General features: G+C 45.4%; 1 protein-coding gene across 2 annotated transcripts in view; it reads right to left on the reverse strand.

Moving 5' to 3' along the window:
• Positions 1-5,634: 5,634 nt before the first annotated feature.
• Positions 5,635-24,837, reverse strand: part of PPFIA2 (PTPRF interacting protein alpha 2) — a 344,020-nt gene continuing 324,817 nt past the window's right edge. For both annotated transcript variants that reach the window (XM_066591485.1, XM_066591486.1), the window contains 6 exons: positions 19,667-19,764; positions 18,284-18,459; positions 17,239-17,307; positions 14,726-14,885; positions 9,115-9,211; positions 5,635-6,896 (listed from right to left, as the gene is read on the reverse strand). In XM_066591485.1, coding sequence (XP_066447582.1) covers positions 9,147-9,211; positions 14,726-14,885; positions 17,239-17,307; positions 18,284-18,459; positions 19,667-19,764 — 568 coding nt within the window. In that variant the 3' untranslated portion in view covers positions 5,635-6,896; positions 9,115-9,146. The remainder of the gene's footprint in view (positions 6,897-9,114; positions 9,212-14,725; positions 14,886-17,238; positions 17,308-18,283; positions 18,460-19,666; positions 19,765-24,837) is intronic.

Genomic DNA, 24,837 nt, shown 5'->3' on the forward strand with positions numbered 1-24,837 from the left:
TGCCGAGCTGCAGAGCCGCCACCAGCTTACGGCCGTTGTCACACATGACCATGCCCGGTTGGAGGCTCAGCGGCGCAAGCCAGCGGTCGGTCTGCTCTGTCAGACCCTGCAGCAGTTCGTGGGCCGTGTGCCTCTTCTCTCCTAAGCTGAGTAGTTTCAGCACGGCCTGCTGACGCTTGCCCACCGCTGTGCTGCCACGCCGCGTGACACCGACTGCTGGCTACGTGCTGCTTACACATCTTGATTGCGAGACAGAGGTTGCGTAGGAGGAGGAGGGTGGTTTAGTGGAGGAAGCATACACCCCCACAGATACCACCACCGAGCTGGGGCACGCAATTCGGGGGGTGGGTAGGATGTGAGCGGTCCCAGGCACTGACTCTGTCCCAGCCTGCACTAAATTCACCCAATGTGCCGTCAGGGAGATATAGTGGCCCTGCCCGCCTGTGCTTGTCCACGTGTCTGTTGTTAAAGGGGTTGTCCCGCGGCAGCAAGTGGGTCTATACACTTCTGTATGGCCATATTAATGCACTTTGTAATGTACATTGTGCATTAATTATGAGCCATACAGAAGTTATAAAAAGTTTTTTACTTACCTGCTCTGTTGCTAGCGTCCTCGTTCCCATGGAGCCGACTAATTTTCGCCCTCCGATGGCCAAATTAGCCGCGCTTGCGCAGTCCGGGTCTTCTGCTCTCTTCAATGGAGCCGCTCGTGCAGAATGCCGGCTCCGTGTAGCTCCGCCCCATCACGTGCCGATTCCAGCCAATCAGGAGGCTGGAATCGGCAATGGACCGCACAGAAGAGCTGTGGTCCACGGAGGGAGCAGACCCCGGCGGCCATCTTCAGCAGGTAAGTATGAAGACGCCGGACCGCCGGGATTCAGGTAAGCACTCTCCGTTTGTTTTTTTTAACCCCTGCATCGGGGTTGTCTCGCGCCGAACGGGGGGGGGGGGGTTAAAAAAAAAAAAACCCGTTTCGGCGCGGGACAACCCCTTTAAGTGGACCTTGGCACGTACAATGTTGCGGGTGACGTGGTCGTGCAGGGCTGGGACGGCACATCGGGAAAAGTAGTGGCGACTGGGAACCGAGTAGCGCGGGGCCGCCGCCGCCATCATGCTTTTGAAATCCTCCGTTTCCACAAGCCTATACGGCAGCATCTCTAGGCTGATCAATTTTGCAATGTGCATGTTTAACGCTTGAGCGTGCGTGTGCGTGGCGTCGTACTTGCGCTTGCGCTCAAACTGTGGCGCTAGCGGCGTCTGGACGCTACGCTGAGAGACATTGCTGGATGGGGCCGAGGACAGCGGAGGTGGGGGTGTGGGTGCAGGCCAGGAAACGGTAGTGCCTGTGTCCTCAGAGGGGGGTTGGATCTCAGTGGCAGGTTGGGGCACAGGGGGAGAGGCAGTGGTGCAAACCGGAGGCGGTGAACGGGCATCGTCCCACCTTGTGGGGTGCTTGGCCATCATATGCCTGCGCATGCTGTTGGTGGTGCCTCCCCAGCTGATCTTGGCGCGACAAAAGTTGCACACCACTGTTCGTCGGTCGTCAGGCGTCTCTGTGAAAAACTGCCACACCGTAGAGCACCTTGACCTCTGCAGGGTGGCATGGCGCGAGGGGGCGCTTTGGGAAACAGTTGGTGGATTATTCGGTCTGGCCCTGCCTCTACCCCTGGCCACCGCACTGGCTCGGCCTGTGCCCACTCCCTGACTTGGGCCTCCGCATCCTCGCCCGCGTCCACATCCTATAGGCCTACCCCTACCCCTCAGCATGGTGTATTACCAGTGATTTGATTTCCCAGGCAGGAAAGAAATTGGTGCAAGCCTGCTGTTAAACGTAGCTGGCTGCGTATGTTTTTTGTTAACGTTCTGCACCCACCACACACGTACCCAGAACGCTGAGGACTGACAGAGGCAGGGCACATAGAATTTTTCCCTTTTTTTTGGTAAAGAAAAGGCCCACTGCGTATATTCAATCAATAATATATGTCTTCTGGCCCTGCAAATGTGTCACAGAACTGCAGGGTTGCAGAGTTATTAACTACAGCAGAGCGGTGATTGTTCCCAGGCAGGAAAGAAATTGGCGCAAGCCTGCTGTTAAACGTAGCTGGCTGCATATGTTTTTTGTTAACGTTCTGCACCCACCACACACGTACCCAGAACGCTGAGGACTGACAGAGGCAGGGCACATAGAATTTTTCCCTTTTTTTTGGTAAAGAAAAGGCCCACTGCGTATATTCAATCAATAATATATGTCTTCTGGCCCTGCAAATGTGTCACAGAACTGCAGGGTTGCAGAGTTATTAACTACAGCAGAGCGGTGATTTTTCCCAGGCAGGAAAGAAATTGGCGCAAGCCTGCTGTTAAACGTAGCTGGCTGCGTATGTTTTTTGTTAACGTTCTGCACCCGCCACACACGTACCCAGAACGCTGAGGACTGACAGAGGCAGGGCACATAGAATTTTTCCCTTTTTTTTTAAAAGAAAAGGCCCACTGCGTATATTCAATCAATAATATATGTCTTCTGGCCCTGCCTACACAATTCTGTCCCTGTAGTATTACTGCAGGGCGCAATGCTCTGCACAGCCGATTTTGAAAAAAAAAAAAAAGGAACACTGCTTACAGCAGCCTGCACAGTACTGCACACGGTTAATTGTGGCCCTAAGAAGGACCGTTGGGGTTCTTGAAGCCTACACTCACTCCTAACACTCTCCCTGCCTAACCACCACTTCTGTCCCTGGACTATTACTGCAGGGCGCAATGCTCTGCAGACAGCCGATTTTGAAAAAAAAAAAAATTGTGCAACACTGCTAACAGCACCCTCCACAGTACTGCACACGGATAGATGTGGCCCTGAGAAGGACCGTTGGGGTTCTTGAAGCCTACACTCACTCCTAACACTCTCCCTACAGCAGCACCAGCAGCAGCACTTTCCCTCAGCTAACTCAGTCACAAGGCATCTGTGGCGAGCCGCGGGAGGGGCCGACTTTTATACTCGGGTGACATCTGATCTCCCCAGCCACTCACTGCAGGGGGGTGGTATAGGGCTTGAACGTCACAGGGGGAAGTTGTAATGCCTTCCCTGTCTTTCAATTGGCCAGAAAAGCGCGCTAACGTCTCAGAGAGGAAACTGAAAGTAACCCGAACATCGCGTGGTACTCGTTAAGAGTAATGAGCATCCCGAACACCCTAATATTCGCCCGAGCATCAAGCTCGGACGAGTACGTTCGCTCATCTCTAGTTGCTATATAATATACTGCTGAGGCAACATGCAAGCTGTGCTGTGATTGGTTGATACTTCTTATACTACTCAGGTTACATGAAAGCTGTGCTGTGATTGGTTGCTATATATTATACCACTGAGGTTAAATGAATGCTGCGCTGTGATTGGTTGCTATTTTTTATATTGCTGAGGCAGAATAAAAGTTGCGCTGTGATTGGTTGTTCTTTCTGCTGAGGTAACATGAAAGCTGCGCTGTGATTGGGTGTTATATATTATAAAGCTGAGGTAACATGTAAGCTGCGCTGCGATTGGTTGTTATCTAGATATATAAAAACAAATGTCTGTCTGTCTGTCTGGGCAGCAATGCGCGACGGATAAGCTAGTGCTTTATAACTAGCAAAAGTGCAAACCACTTGATTTACCTAAACTGACAGTTTTTTTTTCAGCACAAATCTATCTAAAATGCTGGCAACTAGGGCTCTACCTTTCTTCTGCGGTCCATGGCTTGTTGTCAGAAGACACACAAGTGAGCAACTGTCTACCATAAGCAAGATTCTAGAGGTCCAGCAGACAAAAGCTAATGACTGAGTTGGTGATTGTAGTTTCTCACCTACTAGTTGCCTTAAAGGGGTTGTCTCACGGCAGCAAGTGGTGTTAAGCACTTCTGTATGGCCATATTAATGCACTTTGTAATGTACATCGTGCATTAAATATGAGCCATACAGAAGTTATTCACTTACCTGCTCCATTGCTAGCGTCCACGTCGCCATGGATCCGTCTAATTCTGATGTCTTCTTGCTTGTTTAGACGCGCTTGCGCTATGCGGTCTTCTTCCTGGTGAATGGGGCCGCTCGTGCCGGAGAGCTGGTCTTCGTAGCTCCGCCCCGTCACGTGTGCCGATTCCAGCCAATCAGGAGGCTGGAATCGGCAATGGACCGCACAGAGCCCATGGTGCACCATGGGAAAGGACCCGCGGTGCATCATGGGTGAAGATCCCGGCGGCCATCTTGGTGAAGGAATAAGAAGGAAGACGTCGCAGAGCGGGGATTCGGGTAAGTAATATGTATTTTTTTTTAAACACATCCTTTGGGGTTGTCCTGCGCCGAACGGGGGGCTTATGGAAAAAAAAAAAAAAACACGTTTTGGCGCGAGACAACCCCTTTAAGGTGGCAACTAGTAATTAGAAGAAAAGTATCAAAAAAAGCTAAATAACTGTTCTTTATTACTCAGTGTTGCCCTTTGAACTACATTCCTTTTCTAGGCCTCAGTAATGAACCTGCAATGTGATATAGGTTCTGAGAAAAATAACACCGTATCAAAGTATGTTATTAAAAAAATTTCCGAAAAAGCATTCCCTTCTCTTGGGCATTATTATACATGTGTCTCTTACTAACTTTGTGTTTTGTCCTTGGTAGCCTCGGCATATATCGTTATGCAGTTTCTTGTGGACTATGCCTTGTGTAAACTGTTTTGTCATATTTCCTGATTACACTGTGTTTAAAAATGTACTAATAAGACACAGAAGCTATTTATCTCCATGAAAACGAGTAGATATTTTGCACCAATTAACACAGAAAAAGACAGGACCACCTTATGCTCCTTTATTACAATAAACTTTGTTAAAGGGGTTGTCCGGTCCTGGATAACTTTGCAGTTACAGCTCGAAGGGTCTTAAAATAACAAAAAGAGCCTTACTAACTTGTCCTCTGCCACAAGGATCTGGTACAGTTGTCTCGTTGTCTTTTCAGTGATCGTTGTGAAAAATGATGTCTTAGGAAGTCACCTGCCTGCTGCAGCATCACTATTCTGAACTCCTGGCATAATGGTGCCGAGGATGTAAGCACTGATGCCAGGAGAATGGGCACCAATGCTGCAGCAGTCAGGTGACTTCCTGTGATGTCATCTTTACAACAATTACCAGACGAATAGCAGGGCAACTATGCAGGATCCCTGCAACAGAGAATAGAGCAGTGCATAACTATTTGTTACTTGACTTGGAACTGTAGCTGCAAAGTTGTCCGGTAACCAAACTACTATAATCTATTATTAGTTAATATGTGAAAGTGTTCTGCTTTAAGAACTGTTAGTTTTGCTAGAATAAATTGGTTACAAATGGGTTCAGCCGGCACAACTCAGCTAGTTGACTGTGGTTTACTTTGATCAACATCCAAGTAAGCTACCACACTAATGATACAGTGCATCAAGTGTTCAACTGTCACCTTTTTTCAGATTTTTTTCCCCGCACTTTAAACCTACAGCACTCTCGGGACCATCTAGAAGACCCCACCTTATCCATACAGAAAGATCTTCAATATCAGTTTTAACATATAGAAATCGAAACAGAATTTAAGATTTTTTTCCCTTTTTATTGACAATGGAAGGAAAACAGTTTGTCACCATAAACTTTCAACTTTCATCGGTTAAAAATGAGATCTGACAATAAAAGAAAAGTTTATGAACGTGCAGTTTCTTAACAGAATAACTAAAAGACAGTATTGAAGCGAAATTCAAAAAGCTGAAGTTGGCAAATCGTTTTAAATCATCTGAACGCCTACTTAGAAATGTCCATAGAAACTATTAAGGAAGCAACGGTTGCGACAACAAATAAAGCCACAGCAGGTAATAAGATTTCAGATATGCATATGTATTATATCTGTGGGTCGATATAATATTTAAGCATATGTCACACTGTCTTTCAGTTATTTCCTCTGAACTTCGAGAAAGTCTTTACAAGGCCATTGTGGCAAAGAGCGTAACAGTAAATGGGGTTCCTAAAGCCCCAGTGATATGAACTTAGATTTGTACATAGGAAACTGAACTATTAAAGACTGCTAGATTGCTCTATCCAGCAGACGCTGGCATCTGAACAGATGAAAGAAAGCAAAAGTTGTTCTTGGTAAAGCAAAGTGTTTTCTTGGTCCACAGGTTACATTAAATAATGACTTTGTTTTACAAAGACTGTTTTTGTTTCGGTGATTGCTATTGACTCATGTAAACAGTTCATTACTCGAAGAGCCTTCACAGTGCTTCTCTGATCATGTGTGACCTATCGGGAGCCTTCAACAGTCCTTTTGGGCTCAACAACCAGATTACGTCCTAAAGAGCCAGAGGCAGGTATTCAGCTGTATGTTTAGAGGTTCTTAGGAGAAACAATGTTGAGGCATCTAACTGCTAAACATACTAGATTGACTGTTACAATCCAAAAACTGTAGAAACAGTGAAATGGAAAGGTACAAACATTAGTGACACTTTTTTTTTTTTAGGTCTTCCCACATAGACTTATTGAACTTTAACTTTTATTTTTATAAAATCATATTTATAACCATTTACACATTTGAGAAAATAAAAAGACTTACACTTCATAAAATAAATACACGTTAAATACTTAAATATTTCTAGTATTTTACAAGGAAAACAGATGTAACAGAACGTAAAAACAATTGGTTCCATCTTGGTAAGTTGTGCACATTGAAGCCTCTAAGAATCATGGAAACCTTCTTACAATTATAGTTTGTTCTCTGTCTTAAACTAAGCATATGATAATGCAGTACATAAAAATATCTTCACATTTTAGTATTGTAAATCAGTGCTCATTCGGCCATCCAGGCGCCCGCCGGTTGTTCTCTTGCTGCGGTTCTCCTAGGTAGTGCACTTCAGGTAGATAGTTAAAAGGTGACACCTACGAGAGCAAATGGGAGATGTCAGTCGACATAAAACACGATGGTCAGTGAAAGGAAAAAGATTGCCAAGATTGTCAATTTACTTCTTAGCTAATAGAAAACAGATCTAAGTAAAGGAATATACAGTAGTTGATAGAGAGTATCTCAACCCAATATCTACCTAGCTGGATAGTATATGGATAGAAGAATACAAACTAAATAGAACCCAAAATATAATTCACATTTACTTCTCTTCTGATAGCTCTGTTCCAAGAGCTGATGTCTGTCAGGTAGATGCTATGACAGATCAGCATCACTGCCAATGTTCTCCTTTTAGTAAGATAACAAGACAAAGTATGAAGGCCTTCAAGCTCTGGTCCGAGGAGCTACTTGCTAAGGGGTCTTGGCACCCACTAGATAAAACCTTTCCCAGTATCTTATACATGTTCTTATTTGAAGTGGTTCTGGTGCATGACATCCCCTTGTAATCCTTAAAAATTATAACAGTACTGGAAATAAATAGAGGCCATCTTCATCTTGATTGCTAAAAAATGGCGTAAGAAACAAATCAACAGTGAATTCCTTTTGTATAATAATGTGCATGCTGCTGAGACGGAGCAGGGCTCAACTTGTCATTTAAAGGCTATGTACACCTTTGTTGTATTTATTTTCTTAATCTGTGTGTTTTGGGAAATTTAAGAATTTTTGTAATTGGTTTTCAATAAAAATTTTCTGATTGATTGTTGGTTTCTGTCAGTCAGATTAAACGGACAGTTCCTCCACCAGCCTGTTCCCCTGTTGTGAACATGCATTGACTGCATTCCTACTGAGTTATTACAGAGGAATGTATTAAAGTGTGGGGGAATAGTGGAGGACAGAAGCAGAGAAAGCTACTATTACAGAGAGCTGATTGGCATAGCTGAGAAATGTTGGTGATAAGGAGGACAGAGAGCAGAGAAAACTACTCTTACAGGGGTGTGTAATTCACTCAAGGTGAATTTTCTGCTATCTTCAGTAGTGAATATGAAGGAGATCAGCAGCTACTCGGAGAGAAGATGAGATATCTGTGTAGCATTGAGTGGGTGGGGTTATACTACACAGCCTCTGAAAGAGGAGAGAGGAGATGGAGCTGTGCTTGTTCATGAGAGAGACCAGCTGATCAGCACTGGGGATGACACTGAGCCAGAAACCTGACTGTATGAGAGCCTGCAAACCAAGAATAAGGCTTTCTAAATGTATGAGAAGGGAAAAATCAATGGAAAAAAACAGATAAATGCATCACTTTTTTTCTGCAGGGACTTGGTAAGATATGTATGTAGTGATTTTTTATGCACAAAGGTTTTCATAGCCTTTAAGTATTTCTTTTGTGCTTTCTCAGAACCTTCCAAATGAATGTCTATTGTATATTAATCATTGACCTTTGTACAGTTTATATAAATATTTTTGTAAATACATCACATTAACTTATAGTGTAATGGCCCAGAGCTGAGTACATAATGCTGTTATTGGAAATAGTAGGTACGCTTGTTGGCATCTAATCCTAATAACGTACTGGGCTCATATAATGCTGTAGGACCAATGGTTTCTATAATCACATAACAGCAAGGAGGAAATGAAGAATTCAGTTGTAAAGCCTGCAGAATTATGAATGAACTATAATACAGGCGGTAACTCAAGATCAGCACTAGGTAGTATGTCTGCGTAATATAATTATAGACAAAAACTGTAAAATGGTGTTCAAAGATTAATATAAACTTGAAGATAATGCAACAGGTCTACCAGCACAGGGAACAGTTCGATATACCACAAAGGGGATGGGCCCAATGCTGCATCAGTGAGTTCATAAATTGTTTTATGTGCAAGTATAGTTAGTAGAGATGAGCGAACCTACTCGTTTCGAGTAATTACTCGATCGAGCATCGCGATTTTCGAGTACTTCCGTACTCGGGTGAAAAGATTCGGGGGGCGCCAGGGGGCGGGAGGAGGCATGGCGGAGCGGGGGGGGTAGCAGCGGGGAACAGGGGGGAGCCCTCTCTCTCTCCCTCTCCCCCCCACTCCCCGCTGCAACCCCCCACTCACCCACGGCACCCCCCGAATCTTTTCGCCCGAGTACGGAAGTACTCGAAAATCGCGGCGCTCGGGCGAAAAAGGGGCGTGGCCGAGTAGGTTTGCTCATCTCTAATAGTTAGTAGTTCTTAACTAAAAGAAAAATGTGCAAAGTTTAAAAGGAATACGTACTGCAATTCAGTGCTTTGCTCTTTTTAGATTTGTCAACATGAGTATGTCCGGACTGTAGAGCTGTCTAATCTCTGCATTGCTGAAGAGGCAGTAGCAGCTGATAAAATACAACACATAATAAATAATCTAAGTTTTTAAAGTAAAAGTGAAATGCAAACACAGCATTGTATGAAATGTGTCAGAAATTGACAAAAAATGGTGTGCAGTCAACAAATAGAACATTTTTCCCCATTAACCAAAAATCAATGGTATCACAGACTGATTTACCAATAGGCACAGTAGACGTGTGCCTATAGGTGGGTCACGACTGGAAAATTTATGAATAGACTATACAGTCATGTATAAATTATGTATATTTTTATGTTAATGCGTTCACAGTAATGTGGCAGCAAGACACGGAGGGAAGGACAGAAGGAAGGCTGCAAAGGGTAGCGGAGGTTGTAAGAAAAGCACTGCAATAGCCTACTTTTATTTTGCTACAGTGTTTTACAGCTGTTTGACTTAGAGGCTCTGTCACCTACTTTTAGCCCTATACGCTATGTTTATGGGCTGAAAGTAGGTGACTTGCTGAGTCCAGGGACGTAAGTGTTATACTTCCTTCCCCCATCGTCAACGCTTTCCGCCCCCGATGCGCTAAGTAGTCCGCCGGTTCTAATTTTATAGTGGGTGGACTACTCAGCAGCGCAGCTCAATGCAATGAGCAGCGGCTTTCAGCCCATCAGCTTAGCTTATAGGGTTAAAAATAGGTGAGAGTCCCTTTAAACCAATTTTCCCACAATGGATATTTTATCACCTATTCATAGGATAAATCTATGACCACTGGGATCCCCATTAACCATTAGACAGAACTATAGTGAGAGGGAGTTTGAATGGAGCCCAAACTGATAATGCAGCCGCTCCTTTCAAAGTCTATGGGACAGATGAAAACAGTGAAACCAGCTTCCGTGGAAAGGTGATCAATATCCTTTGTGTGAAAACCACTTTAAAGGGAAATTTGTCCCCTACTTGTAGCCCTATAAGGTAAGCTTATGGGCTGAAAGTAACTGACCCGTGGGGTCCAGGGATGTGTTATACTTACCTCCCCCATTGTTCCCCCAGCGTGAGTGCTAAAAGCTGCCATTTAATGCATTGAGCAGTCCATTATATCATTAGAACAGGTGGACTACTAGCGCGCCGCTCAATGCATTGAGCGACAGCTTTCAACACACACCGGGGGAGCGATGGAGGAGGTAGGTCTAAAATTTACATCCATGGCCTCCACGGGTCACTGACTTTCAGCCCATAAACTTAGCTTATAGGGCTAAAAGGAGGTGCCAGATTTCCTTTAAGGAGTAGCCTACTTAGTGGGCCAAATAAAGGTGTTAAGGTACCTTTAGATGGGACGACTGCTGCCACCAGACAGCCATCCCAGCGACCATCACGCCTGAGCTTTCACACAGGAGCAATAGTCTGTTACAGAATGGAGGTGGAGCATGTCAAGAGATTTCTTCCGACCTCCCACCTTCATTCATAGTAAATATCCAGTTGCTCAAAGATCACACTACTCTTGCTCACACAGAGCGAGAAGTCACTCAGTAGCCTTCCTATATTAATGAGCTGAAAAGGAACCATTCATGACTTCTGAGCAACTTCTTACTCAGTGCCCCGTCAGGGGCCGTGTGTACACAGGTCGACAGTTGCCCATAATTGCTTATTTGAGTGACCATCTATCCGTGTAAAGATACCTTAAGACAATCGGTGCCTACAGGTTCCTAAAATGTAAATCAATGCCGTTTTTTATATGTCAATTCTTGACTTGTCCTCTACATTGACTCTTCTATTCAGTCATTTCTTGCCTGCTTTTTGTGGATGACAACCAATGTATCCACCACTATAACTCTAATAGGGCTGGTTAGTAGTACCCAGATTTAAAGTCTGATTTCTACAACAGGGGTGTTGAGACACTCATTGACTGTAATGCGCAACTATGTGTTGCCCGAGTAGCATTCCCTGCATTATAGCAATTCATGGGGATATTACGATATCTCTTAAATGAAATAGTTAAACAAGGTGTAAATTTACCCTCCAAATCAGTAAGTCCAGATTTGTAGTCCATTTCTGGTTATTAACAGTTGTATACCAGAATACAAAAAATACAGGACCATCGACAGCAATAAAAAGTTTTACGAGAAAACCAGTGAACTGCAATAGTGAGGACAAACTGAAGTGTCTGAGAAAGTAAAGTGGGGGAACATTTTATGGAGTGTTTGTAAATTCCAGATTTACAGCCATACGCACCTTCTCTTATTAGACAATCAAGGGGATGTTTTGTTACAAATAAAGCTTTATTTCTGCACTGTTTTCAGCCAAATATTATTTATTTCAATGTTAAAGCATAATTCTTAAAGTTTCCCTAAAAGAGTTATTTCCCTTAAAATATGTTTGCCAAATACAACGGAGTATATTAGCGTCATAACGATGGGTCCAATTTGGAAGGAGGTTTTCTTTAAGAGAAAACCCCTTCAAATAATAACAATCTGGCTGCCTACAGCGAGCACTAGCGGTAGCAAGTGGCATCATGTGGTCTTATTACTAGTTCAATGTATAGGTTTACAGGAAAAGTGTGAAATGCAGACATTGTATAGAACTCCTAGGTATTTTATCGACTGCCTAACCTGTTTTAGGCAAAGTGTGGAATAACAATTTAATGTTGACATTCTATATGTTACATTCTATATGTTACTTTGCCTAAATAGTACCTGCGTAGGTATTCTATACAATGTCTAGGGAATGTATATAGCAGATTTATATAAAATGCACATTTCATACGTTGCCTAAGAGCCTCATGCACTGTAAGATTGCCTAGGCATTTTATATGTTACAGGCAATGTGTGAAAAGCAGGCACTGTATAGAATAGCTAGGCAAATCAGTACTGCCGTAGACATAGGTTCTTGTGTTGGCAGATCGGTGGCAATGCGTAGGGCATTGAGTGAGAGGAGTCAAAGAGGACCCTCATCCAAACACCATACACACACTGTGGTCGCTGGAGTCTGATCTGTGAGAGTGAGTGCAATGCAGTAGCGCAGGGTAGCTCTGTTAGACTGCAGCACAGCAGGAGTGCAGCTTGAAGGAGGATGAGGGTTGGATTGTGTGACATTGGAAGACAATGATGGGGGTGGAATTATGGGGACATTGGAAGAGGATAAGGGAGGTTGATGGTGCAAAGGGTGGCACCATATCTTTCGGTATAGGAAAAAAAATGAGGTGCCCAAACAGAAGGTGGGGTGGGGGGGGGGGGGGGGTCACAGTCCATTGCTGGCAGGAGTCTATTATAATTTGCTGGTTCGCCTTTTGCTATTGCATAGAACGCCTAGGACATATATGAGATATTTATCATTTCATACTTTGACAATCCACTTTTAGCATTCTATGGATTATCTAGATATTTTACACAATGACTTATTTCACATATTGCCTGTAACATATATAATGTCAAAATGAAATTGTGCCTTATACATGTGAAATCCCGTACCTGTCCTGCCAGGAATAGACCTACTACTTTAGTGTTCAGTGCAATGTCTATGAAGCAAACATTAAAGGGGTTCTGTCATAAAGAGAAAAAAAGTCTATGCTTAACTTTTGCTCCCCAGGCAGCCTTCTTGCCAGATCTTCTCCTCCCCGATCTTCTCCTGGCTCTTCCAGTCCCCCGGGTCACATCACCTGCAACCTGCTGAATCCTCTTCTGTCTGTGACAAAGCGTACATTGCTGGCATTTTCCTTCCTGCAAGTTAGTGTACCCAGTCACTAGTGACGTAGCGTTCACTTCCTAGCAGGGAGTGCCGATCCTCGGCAGCCTGCTTTAGTACGCAGGCGCGGGGTCTCACCGCTATACATACTATATGAACACTAGCGGCGAGACCCCGTGCATGTGCACTAAAGCAGGCTGTCAAGGATTGGCATTACTAGTGACCTGTACACGGACCTTTAGGAAGCAGAATGCCTGCAATGTACGTTACATCACCGGAAGAAGAGGACCCGGGTACTGGAGGAGCCAGGAGAAGATCGGTGAGGTGAAGATGTGGTAAGAAGACTGCCTGGGGGGAATAGGTAAGTGTAAAATTATTATTTTTTGAAATAACAGAACCCCTTTAATATAAACCAACAAAATGTATACTAGATGAAACTGAGGGCAAGGACAGCTTTAGGGGTGCGGGGACTGAAAAATACACCAAGCAGTAACCTACATGGCAGTGCGGCAAAAAAATACTCAGCTCTGCTGTCTGTTTCAGTATCCAGACACATCATATACTATTATTAACCCTTTCACTGACCTAAACCAGCATGGATGTTTATATTGAACTCTTGACCAACCAGGGGTGCTCCAAGCCTTTCTGCTGTGTGAGGTTAAGTGTGAAATGCCCCCTCATCCCCACACATGCACACACACACACACACACACACACACAAAACCCTCATTTTATAAGCATTAAAAGTACCAATACAGAAGATACCCAAAACATACTGTATTTGAACCATTGAGACTTGTTAAAGTGGTAACAGTGACACCCATAGTGGCCCCAGTAGTAATAATGTCCACCTTGGTGTACCTTTGGCTTGGCAGCAACCCAACACCATTTAACTCAATCCATCTAGAGTTTTGGTCCAGTGGCTGCTGCTCCTGTAATCAGACTGACCCCTACCCTCTCCAACCAGCATCTGCACTGCGTAGGGGACGGTATTTGCGTTTAGGAATGCAGACATCAGGTCGAAAGAGCTCAGGGGTCACAGTCTGGTGAGAACAATAGTGGCCGTTGGCCAGAGTTACAGACAGAGTAAGTTAAATGCATGATTGTGCCCGGTTGCTGGCCAGCCAGCTGGTAGCTAACAATTATTTTTTACCGCCCATTAATATGGCCAGTAAAAAGTAAATACCGTCCTTAATTACATACAGGGCCGGTGACTCGCTGGTCAGGTGACAACCCTAGCGCCACCCTTCGGAGGTGCTGCAGGCTGCTGCCTAAGGAGATAGGCTCAGATTGCCTCATGGTAGGGGACCCCTGTCACCAACCTTTATTAACATAAACCCCTTTACTAGCCTAGTCCGATAATAGTTGACTCTGTTCAATGGCCTAGCCAACCAAGAAAGTCACAATTGAATTCTTTTATCTTCTCTACATCACCAGGTCCATCATTAACTCCCCCAACCATAGATTAATATTAACTCTAGCGATGCGCAGTTTTCGAAGTTACAAATAACCGTGCATACAAATGGTGGATGGTGGGTACTTTTTGCTGAGAGTTCCATTTTCTCTAAAACTGACCCTCACAAAGGTTTGGTGAGATATTAGTCATACTAGATGTAAACTTTGGTTGCTGCTGTTTACTACCATGTGTTAAGCTATTAGATTTTAGCCATGCTGGGTTTTGTGTGATAAACGGGAATAATGAACATACATGAATATACTAAGTTCTAATGTTTATAGCAAGTGTGATTTTCATTATTTTCCTTGATTTTATTAAATGCTCACATCCTGTAAACATACAGCATGTTATTTTGACATAATCCGGTTAATGCACTTGTACACAATAGTATGCCGTCTTGCTGAAGGAGAGCTAAAAATAAAGTGGTACCATCTGTTGTCATTTTCCGTGAGTGCCCGGACGTTGTTGTTAATCTAAATCCTGCTGGCAGTGTTTCTGAAGAGCCTGGCATCATGCTGATTCCATGGACCTCTCGTGGTGGAAATTGCCTCCTCCAGGAGGGCCCACGTCTGAAATTTTTGTCGTCGCTCTGGAAATACAAGGCATGCCAAATTATAGTGGGGTAGTATTCATGCAAAAACTATTACTTCTACACCATGCTTTTCCATTTTAGTTCACACTATATGCATTTTCTTTCTCACGCCATGACACATGACCAGCCTGATGTTTTACAGCCCTTCAGATCATATAGTGAATAAACCAATGTGTTTACTGCTTGTACCTGAAGCTGTGACATGCCAACTGTATAGTCGATTTGGTGCTTTTGTCCCGCTCTCTCTGAAGGGATTGTAGAGGCAACATTAAACTCATCCAGAGCATTTTCCACAAAGGTTGTGGAAAGCGACCGAACTTTCAGCTTTTTAAACCGTAATTCAGTTTTTATAGTGCACCAGCCCTATTCTTCAATTATACCTTAATCCTTAAAGCCGTCATAAAACAATGGTGGCCAAACAGTAGTGTTGCGGCAGTTCTAGAATCTGTTCCTTAATGGTAATTAGAGATGAGCGAGTATACTCGCAAAGGGCAATTGTTCGATCGAGCATTGCCCTTAGCAAGTACCTGCCCGCTCGGGAGCAAAGATTCGGCTGCCGGTGGCGGGCGGGGAGCTGCGGGGGAGAGCGGGAAGGAACTGAGGGGAGATCTCTCTCTCTCCCCCCCCCCCCCTCGCTGACTGCCGCAACTCACCTATCACCCGCGCCAGCAGCCGAACCTTTTCTCCCGAGCGGGGAGATACTCGCTAAGGACAATGCTCAATCGAGTAATTGTCCTTAGCGAGTATGCTCACTCATCTCTAATCGTAATCTAGTTCAGGTCTTGTATTTGTTTCTTCATCTTTTGGTTCTGGGTAGAGTGGTTTTAGGTGAGACTTGCTTGGACTCACCTGTGGGTAATTTGTGAGTACTATTTAACCAGTATACATTAATTTTTTGAAGGAGCTCTGGATTGTAATGCCAAATAAAAAATCATTCAATTAGAGGTGTGCAAGTTCTGCAGGATCTAACTTTCAGATTTTCTGGGGCGGTCCGCTATTAAAAGCATTCTGGAGTAACATTTTAAAATTATCCACCAAAGGTCTGGGTTTGATATCCTGTTATCTTCTAAAGCTTATTTACTTACTGTATCTTCTATTTTACTAAGACGAAATTCTGCTAAACTGCTTTAAACACAAGACCCCTCCAATGATGGTAGAATTATATATTTTTTTCTAATTCACTCCATTTAGAAATTCTTTAAAGTTTTTCCGTACATTATATGGTACATTAAATAGTACTACTGAAAAACACAACTTGTCCTGCCAATTGAATCCTCAGATAGCTACATCGATGGCTAAATAAGAACGCTATCATTTTTTGACTGTGCTGAGGAGATACCAAAAAAAAAAAGTGCAAGTGTGAGAGTGGCCTTAAGAATGCAGCATGCAGTTCAACACCGCTCGCAACCGTGGCATTTTAGCGCGATTTCGAGCAGCATTTGACAGTGCTTTTTAATGCAACCCGTCGAAAACACAGGAAAATAGAAAAGACAGTGCTCGAAAATCACAGCTTTAGAAACGCCGCCTTCGAGCACAGGTTTGCGAGGCTCCATTAAAATCAGTGGGAGTGTTGTACTGCGATTAGCGCAGCATTGTGGACGTTATGCTAATCACGGTAAAAAGTGGCCATTGTGAGAGCGGCCTAATGGGCTAATAGCACGACAATAGAAGCTGACTTCTCCAGTACCCAATCTAGACCTGTTAATTCGCATTAGGGTATATTCACACAGGCATTAGGAAAATAGCCTGCAAAATCAGACTTATTCGTCCCGAATTTGCAAAGATTTTTGTGCACCTTCACGTAAAAATAATTTAAATAACAATAAATCAATTGGTTTTTTTTTGTTTTTTTTCTTTTAAGTGCTGATAACATTGTATTCAGCTGCAGTCCTGCAGGAGAACAAAGGGGCTGTATGCAGATAACAGACCACCTGCTGTTATCTGCATAAATCAAAGGGAGGCTCATTTACATGCAAATGAAGCTAATAAGCTACTAATGGGTGTGAGTGCCCATTAGCAACTTATGCAAAATGATCGCTCAAACTGTCAATCATCCTATCTTTTGAACAAATTTTGAGCAATCATCTATGTGTGTAAATGGGGCTTAGATGTCTATATGCTTTAATAGATCACATCAGGAAATATCCTGATTTCATTGAAGTTACTGATTTCATACTGTCCAATACATTATTTGGTGTATCAGTGAGTTTATCGAGAACCTGCCTACAGTTTTATCCTGCCTGAACCACAAGCAGCATGATGAACCAACAGGCTCTATCAATGAGACTCGACATTGTTTTATCTCTGGATTATACGAATTCTTTGTGCATGCAGTAGACTTGGGTATTACCTCATCAAGTCGTCTTTCAGTTCCCAGTGCCAATAAATTATTATATTCTCTTTCCAAGATTTGTCTTGCCTGAAATAAAGAGTTGAATACATTGATTGACCGCGATGTCTGAAGTGTTATTTATAATCTACACCAACCCATATTTTTGTATATTTTTTGTATTGTTGTACTGTAACATTTACATTAGAAGTACAAGATTATTGATGGGCCCTCAATCTAAGAAAAGTAGCTCATAGCACAGAGATCTGACAAGAGTGTAGGTTAAACAGGTATAACATCCGAGAAACTCGGCATTTTCCTCAATGCCAAAGACTTGGAAGGCAGAGGCAGAGAAAAAGGCAGTTGACTGAAAGATGTGATCAATTTTAAATCAACTTTTAGTGGACTGTTAGTTATTGACCTACATCTATACATCAGATCACCAAAACTCTAAACGGGTACTAGAGACAACTCTACTGACAAACATACTATGTTATGCCTGACTGGGTCATCAAAAGCTGGACACTGGTGATGAGCAGCAGAGGCGTAACTTGAAGCTCCTGGGCCCCAATGCAAAACCTGTAACAGGGCCCCCAACTATAATGCTTTATTCATAGTACTGGGCTCCCTATATGGAGAAGAGAGGCCTTATGGGCCCCCTAAGGCTCCTGGGCCCGGGTGCAACTGCATCCCCTGCATCCTCTATAGTTACGCCAGTGATGAGCAGTATATAGTCTGGTGTTGCTGTTAATATGACATTGTTCTTTGTCAGATCCCATAAAACAATAATCTTTATTTATATAGCGCCAGCTTATTCCGCAGCGCTTTTAACTGCTGCATACTTCAGTAACATAGTAATATAGTAACATAGTATGTAAGGCCAAAAAAAGACACATATCCATCCCAGTTTAGCCTATTCCACCCCAATGTTGATCCAGAGGAAGGCAAAAAAAAAAAAAAAAGAAGAGGTTTTTCACGAGGATAATCAATGACTTTCTAAAAGCCGAATAACCCCTTCAATATTGTTGTCAAAGAGCAAGTACTGTAGATGGTAATATGGACTTACCTGAGTATTTTGTGTTGGAATTTGTAGTAATAGTGCTAAACTTGTGTAATCAAAGTTCTCATCCAAAGCAATAAGAGAACCATGGACTCCACTTTCTAATATATTGTTTGCATAATCTCGGAGACCTATTGTTTGGATCCAGCGGATCACACGATCATTGCTCCAAACCAGCACATCTGTAACCACAGAAAACAGTTAAAGCGTTATTCAAAATATCTCTGCATCTACTTTCATAAAGAAATATATGACTAATGTTTACATTCACAAAAACAGAGGCAGATTTAGGCTGCCTGCACACGGCAGAGCCAGATTTCACATGCGGAATCCAGCTCTGGCAGCAGAGATGCCCGCATGTACCTCCTCTGTCGTTGTCTTTTCTGTACTGCGGATGGACCCAGCAGCTCGCCGTCACACATGTACAGTACAGATTTTTTTTACAACTTTTTTTTGCCGGTGTCGTCATTAGGCGATGATGCAGAATCTGCGACCTGTCCACAATATTCATTGCGGACGGGCTACAGGTCGGACTGCTTCCATTGACTATAATGGAAGCCGGCCGTTTGGTGCCCGCATAAAAATTGAATATGCTGCAATTTATTTTCCTCCGCAATCGGAAATAGCGATTAATTCCTCCTTGTGTGTAGGAAGCGGCGGATATCCATAGGAAGTAATGCAGCACAGATGCCGACTGCACAGCAAATATCTACTCATGTGCAGGCGGCCTTACTTAGATTGGCATTCAATAAGGCCGGGCTCACACGACCATATGCGGGGTGTCAAGCGGGCAGGTACTCGCTAAGGGCAATGCTCGCTCGAGCAATTGCCTTTAGCGAGTATACTCGCTCACCTCTAATCAGTACGCACGTAATACACAGTAAAATAGAACATGCTGCATTCTTTTTTATGCAATGAATATATACAACTGTGAATAGATCAATGAAAATCCATATACTTTCATCGACTCCATTCACCGCATATTATGTACACCTAATATGCAATTAAATTATGCTCGCTCAGCCAATCACAGCCGTTACATTGGTTCAGCGAGTGCTGCATTGATTGGTTCAGTGAGCGTTGCTCTCTCCCAATCAGAGCCATCACTTACTCGAGGGGAGATTTATGAAGCCCACAACAAGGAAGTGATGTTCTGTCGACAGCCGAGGAGTGCAGGACGTGCGACTGAGTTACAGAACTACAGAGACCAGTGGGAGGGACCCGGACTGTGGCTGCTTGGTAAGTAAAATAAGACCTTACCCAAAAATAAGATCTTGTGCCTCTTCTAGCAAAAACTAATAAGACAGGGTCTTATTTTCCAGGAAACACAGTAGTATCATTGCTAGAAGAACAGCTGATAAAATAATGTCTGCACTGTCAATTATTTACCTTTTATCTCATGCTGGCTTACTTCTCTTCTTCTTTCCAGTTCTTTTCTGTCATAATTTAACTTTTTTAAGCACATAATTCCATACTGCAAACTTGTTCTAATAGGAACATGAGTAAATAAAAAAGTTATACGTTTTTACAGTAACCTGTAATCTATACTGGTACATTTTTTTTTATACCATTTCTATTACAACAAGCTAGATAATAAAATTCTGCTTGGTGAAAACTGGAATTATTCTTACAGTTAATTCCTTTTCCATGAGTCCATCATGACCGCACACATGGAGGTCGCCCCACCTGAGCTTGTTGTGACAGGAAGTGGAGAGTTCTTAAGGCCACCTCCCACCATCCATCTCAAGTGACTTCAAATCATCACAATGGATATGTTGCCTAGTCTTTTATTGTTGCTGAAAAATCAACATACTGTTATGTTTACATGCACAATACACATTAATTTACAAGGGTGGGTAAGTATGTGCTGTCATGATAGACTCATGGAAAAGGAATTAACAGTAAGAATAATTCCAGTTTTACCATAACGACCATCCTGACAGCACACATGGATCACCAAAAACATAGGGGGGAGGACTACTGCCTGGAGGACCTTCCAACCAAAATCCAGTTCCCTACCCGAATGGAGATTCAAGCGATAGTGCTTCAAAAATGTATGAACATTAGACCATGTTGCGGCCCTACAAACCTGTTCTGTCGAGGCTCCACAGTGTTCGGCCCATAAGGAAGCAAGAGCCCTCGTAGAATGCGCTCTAATCCCCTATGGGATTAATATGATTCCTGCTCTGCTGTTCTAATCCATCTGGCTATGGTGTCTTTTGATGCTGCTTTCCCTTTGCTACATTCCTGGAATTGAAGAAATAAATGATCAGACTTCCTAAAGCTCACGAGACTCGTAAGTATGTCAGGACTGCACGACGGACATCAAGATTGTGTAAGCACCGCTCCGTGTGCACCCACAGCATGGGTGGCTCCCTGGAACCCACCGGCTGTACATAATAATAAGTGCCCATCACAGCTGAGGTAACGTCCGATTAAATGCAGGTGGGCTTCGGCCCACACTACATGCCCCAACCTGACCGGGGTTTTTAATTCATAGACACAGGCAGGTACAACTCCCTATTGTGAAGTCCCTGTGGACCGACAGCATGGGTGGGTGCCAGGAAGCCACCGGCGGTACATAAATATATCCCATTGCATTGCCCATCACAGCTGAGGTAATGTCATGTTTAATGCAGGTGGGCTTTGGCCCACACTGCATGCCCCAGTCAGACTGGGGTTCTTTAGAAGTGGACACATGCAGTTACAACTCCGTGTGGACCGACAGCATGGGTGGCTCCCTGGAACCCACCGACGGTACATAAATATATCCCATTGCAGTGCCCAGCACAGCTGAGGTAATGTCATGTTTAATGCAGGTGGGCTTCGGCCCACACTGCATGCCCCAGTCAGACTGGGGTTCTTTAGAAGTGGACACATGCAGTTACAACTCCGTGTGGACCGACAGCATGGGTGGCTCCCTGGAACCCACCGGCTGTGCATAAATGTATCCTATTGCAGTGCCCATCACAGCTGATGTAATGTCAGCTTTAATGCAGGTGGGCAAAAAATTAATTGGATTACACTGTAGGTGAGGGCCCCAAAAAATTGGTGTACCAACAGTACTAATGTACGTCAGAAAAATTGCCCATGGCCAACCAAGAGGGCAGGTGAAACCCATTAATCGCTTTGGTTAATGTGGCTTAATTTGTAACTAGGCCTGGAGGCAGCCCAGTTAAAATAAAAATTGGTTCAGGTGCAAGTTTCAACGCTTTAATGAGCATTGAAACGTATAAAAATTGTTTACAAAAGTTATATGACAGAGCCTTGTGGGCCTAAGAAAAATTGCCCGTTCGGCGTGATTACGTCAGGTTTCAGGAGGAGGAGCAGGAGGAGGAGGAGGAATATTATACACAGATTGATGAAGCTAAAAGGTCCACGTTTTTGATGGTGATAGAGAACAATGCTTCCATCCGCGGGTGCAGCCTACGTATTCTTTAGGTATCGCTGCTGTCCGCTGGTGGAGAAGAGAAGTCTGGGGAAATCCAGGCTTTGTTCATCTTGATGAGTGTAAGAGTGTCAGCACTGTCGGTTGACAGGTGGGTACGCTTATCTGTGATGATTCCCCCAGCCGCACAAAACACCCTCTCTGACAAGACGCTAGCCGCAGGACAAGCAAGCACCTCCAGGGCATACAGCGCGAGTTCAGGCCACGTGTCCAGCTTCGACACCCAGTAGTTGTAGGGGGCAGAGGCGTCACGGAGGACGGTCGTGCGATCGGCTACGTACTCCCTCACCATCCTTTTACAGTGCTCCCGCCGACTCAGCCTTGACTGGGGAGCGGTGACACAGTCTTGCTGGGGAGCCAAAAAGCTGTCAAAGGCCTTAGAGAGTGTTCCCCTGCCTGTGCTGTACATGCTGCCTGATCTCCACGCCTCCCCTGTTACCTGGCCCTCGGAACTGCGCCTTCGGCCACTAGCGCTGTCGGATGGGAATTTTACCATCAGTTTGTCCGCCAGGGTCCTGTGGTATAGCATCACTCTTGAACCCCTTTCCTCTTCGGGTATGAGAGTGGAAAGGTTCTCCTTATACCGTGGGTCGAGCAGTGTGTACACCCAGTAATCCGTAGTGGCCAGAATGCGTGTAACGCGAGGGTCACTAGAAAGGCATCCTAACATGAAGTCAGCCATGTGTGCCAGGGTACCTGTACGCAACACATGGCTGTCCTCACTAGGAAGATCACTTTCAGGATCCTCCTCCTCCTCCTCCTCAGGCCATACACGCTGAAAGGATGACAGGCAAGCAGCATGGGTACCCTCAGCAGTGGGCCAAGCTGTCTCTTCCCCCTCCTCCTCATCCTCCTCATCCTCCTCCTCCTCCTCCTCAACGCGCTGAGATATAGACAGGAGGGTGCTCTGACTATCCAGCGACATACTGTCTTCCCCCGCCTCTGTTTCCGAGCTCAAAGCGTCTGCCTTTATGCTTTGCTGGGAACTTCTCAAGAGGCATAGCAGAGGAATGGTGACGCTAATGATTGCAGCATCGCCGCTCACCATCTGGGTAGACTCCTCAAAGTTTCCAAGGACCTGGCAAATGTCTGCCAACTAGGCCCACTCTTCTGTAAAGAATTGAGGAGGCTGACTCCCACTGCGCCGCCCATGTTGGAGTTGGTATTCCACAATAGCTCTACGCTGCTCATAGAGCCTGGCCAACATGTGGAGCGTAGAGTTCCACCGTGTGGGCACGTCGCACAGCAGTCGGTGCACTGGCAGATGAAACCGATGTTGCAGGGTGCGCAGGGTGGCAGCGTCCGTGTGGGACTTGCGGAAATGTGCGCAGAGCTGGCGCACCTTTCCAAGCAGGTCTGACAAGCGTGGGTAGCTTTTCAGAAAGCGCTGAACCACCAAATTAAAGATGTGGGCCAGGCATGGCACGTGCGTGAGGCTGCCGAGCTGCAGAGCCGCCACCAGCTTACGGCCGTTGTCACACACGACCATGCCCGGTTGGAGGCTCAGCGGCGCAAGCCAGCGGTCGGTCTGCTCTGTCAGACCCTGCAGCAGCTCGTGGGCCGTGTGCCTCTTCTCTCCTAAGCTGAGTAGTTTCAGCACGGCCTGCTGACGCTTGCCCACCGCTGTGCTGCCACAACGCGCGACACCAACTGCTGGCGACGTTCTGCTGCTGACACATCTTGATTGCGAGACAGAGGTTGCGTAGAAGGAGGAGGAGGAGGAGGGTGGTTTAGTGGAGGAAGCATACACCGCCGCAGATACCAGCACTGAGCTGGGGCCCGCAATTCTGGGGGTGGGTAGGACGTGAGCGGTCCCAGGCTCTGACTCTGTCCCAGCCTCCACTAAATTCACCCAATGTGCCGTCAGGGAGATATAGTGGCCCTGCCCACCTGTGCTTGTCCACGTGTCCGTTGTTAAGTGGACCTTGCCAGTAACCGCGTTGGTGAGGGCGCGTACAATGTTGTGGGAGACGTGGTCGTGCAGGGCTGGGACGGCACATCGGGAAAAGTAGTGGCGACTGGGAACTGAGTAGCGCGGGGCCGCCGCCGCCATCATACCTTTGAAAGCCTCCGTTTCCACAACCCTATACGGCAGCATCTCCAGGCTGATAAATTTGGCTATGTGCACGTTTAACGCTTGAGCGTGCGGGTGTGTGGCGGCGTACTTGCGCTTGCGCTCAAACACTTACGCTAGCGACGGCTGGACGGTGCACTGAGAGACATTGGTGGATGGGGCCGAGCACAGCGGAGGTGAGGGTGTGGGTGCAGGCCAGGAGACGGTAGTGCCTGTGTCCTGAGAGGGGGGTTGGATCTCAGTGGCAGGTTGGGGCACAGGGGGAGAGGCAGCGGTGCAAACCGGAGGCGGTGAACGGCCTTCGTTCCACCTTGTGGGGTGCTTGGCCATCATATGTCTGCGCATGCTGGTGGTGGTGAGGCTGGTGGTGGTGGCTCCCCGGCTGATCTTGGCGCGACAAAGGTTGCACACCACTGTTCGTCGGTCGTCTGCACTCTCAGTGAAAAACTGCCAGACCTTTGATCACCTCGGCCTCTGCAGGGTGGAATGGTGCGAGGGGGCGCTTTGGGAAACAGTTGGTGGATTATTCAGTCTGGCCCTGCCTCTACCCCTGGCCACCGCACTGCCTCTTCCAACCTGCCCTGCTGCTGCACTTGCCTCCCCCTCTGAAGACCTGTCCTCAGTAGGCATAGCAAACCAGGTGGGGTCAGTCACCTTATCGTCCTGCTGCTCTTCCTCCGAATCCTCTGTGCGCTCCTCCCTCGGACTTACTCCAATTACTACTACCTGAGTGATAGACAACTGTGTCTCATCATCATTGTCCTCCTCACCCACTGAAAGCTCTTGAGACAGTTGCCGGAAGTCCCCAGCCTCATCCCCCGGACCCCGGGAACTTTCCAAAGGTTGGGCATCGGTCACGACAAACTCCTCCAGTGGGAGAGGATTCGGAACCATTGCTGCCCATTCTGGCCAGGGGCCCGAGAACAGTTCCTGGGAGTCTGCCTGCTCCTCAGAATGTGTCATTGTAATGGAGTGAGGAGGCTGGGAGGAAGGAGGAGCAGCAGCCAGAGGATTCAGAGTTGCAGCAGTGGACGGCGC

The sequence above is a fragment of the Eleutherodactylus coqui genome, chromosome 2 (assembly GCF_035609145.1).
Source record: "Eleutherodactylus coqui strain aEleCoq1 chromosome 2, aEleCoq1.hap1, whole genome shotgun sequence".
NCBI classification, from domain to species: Eukaryota; Metazoa; Chordata; class Amphibia; order Anura; family Eleutherodactylidae; genus Eleutherodactylus; species Eleutherodactylus coqui.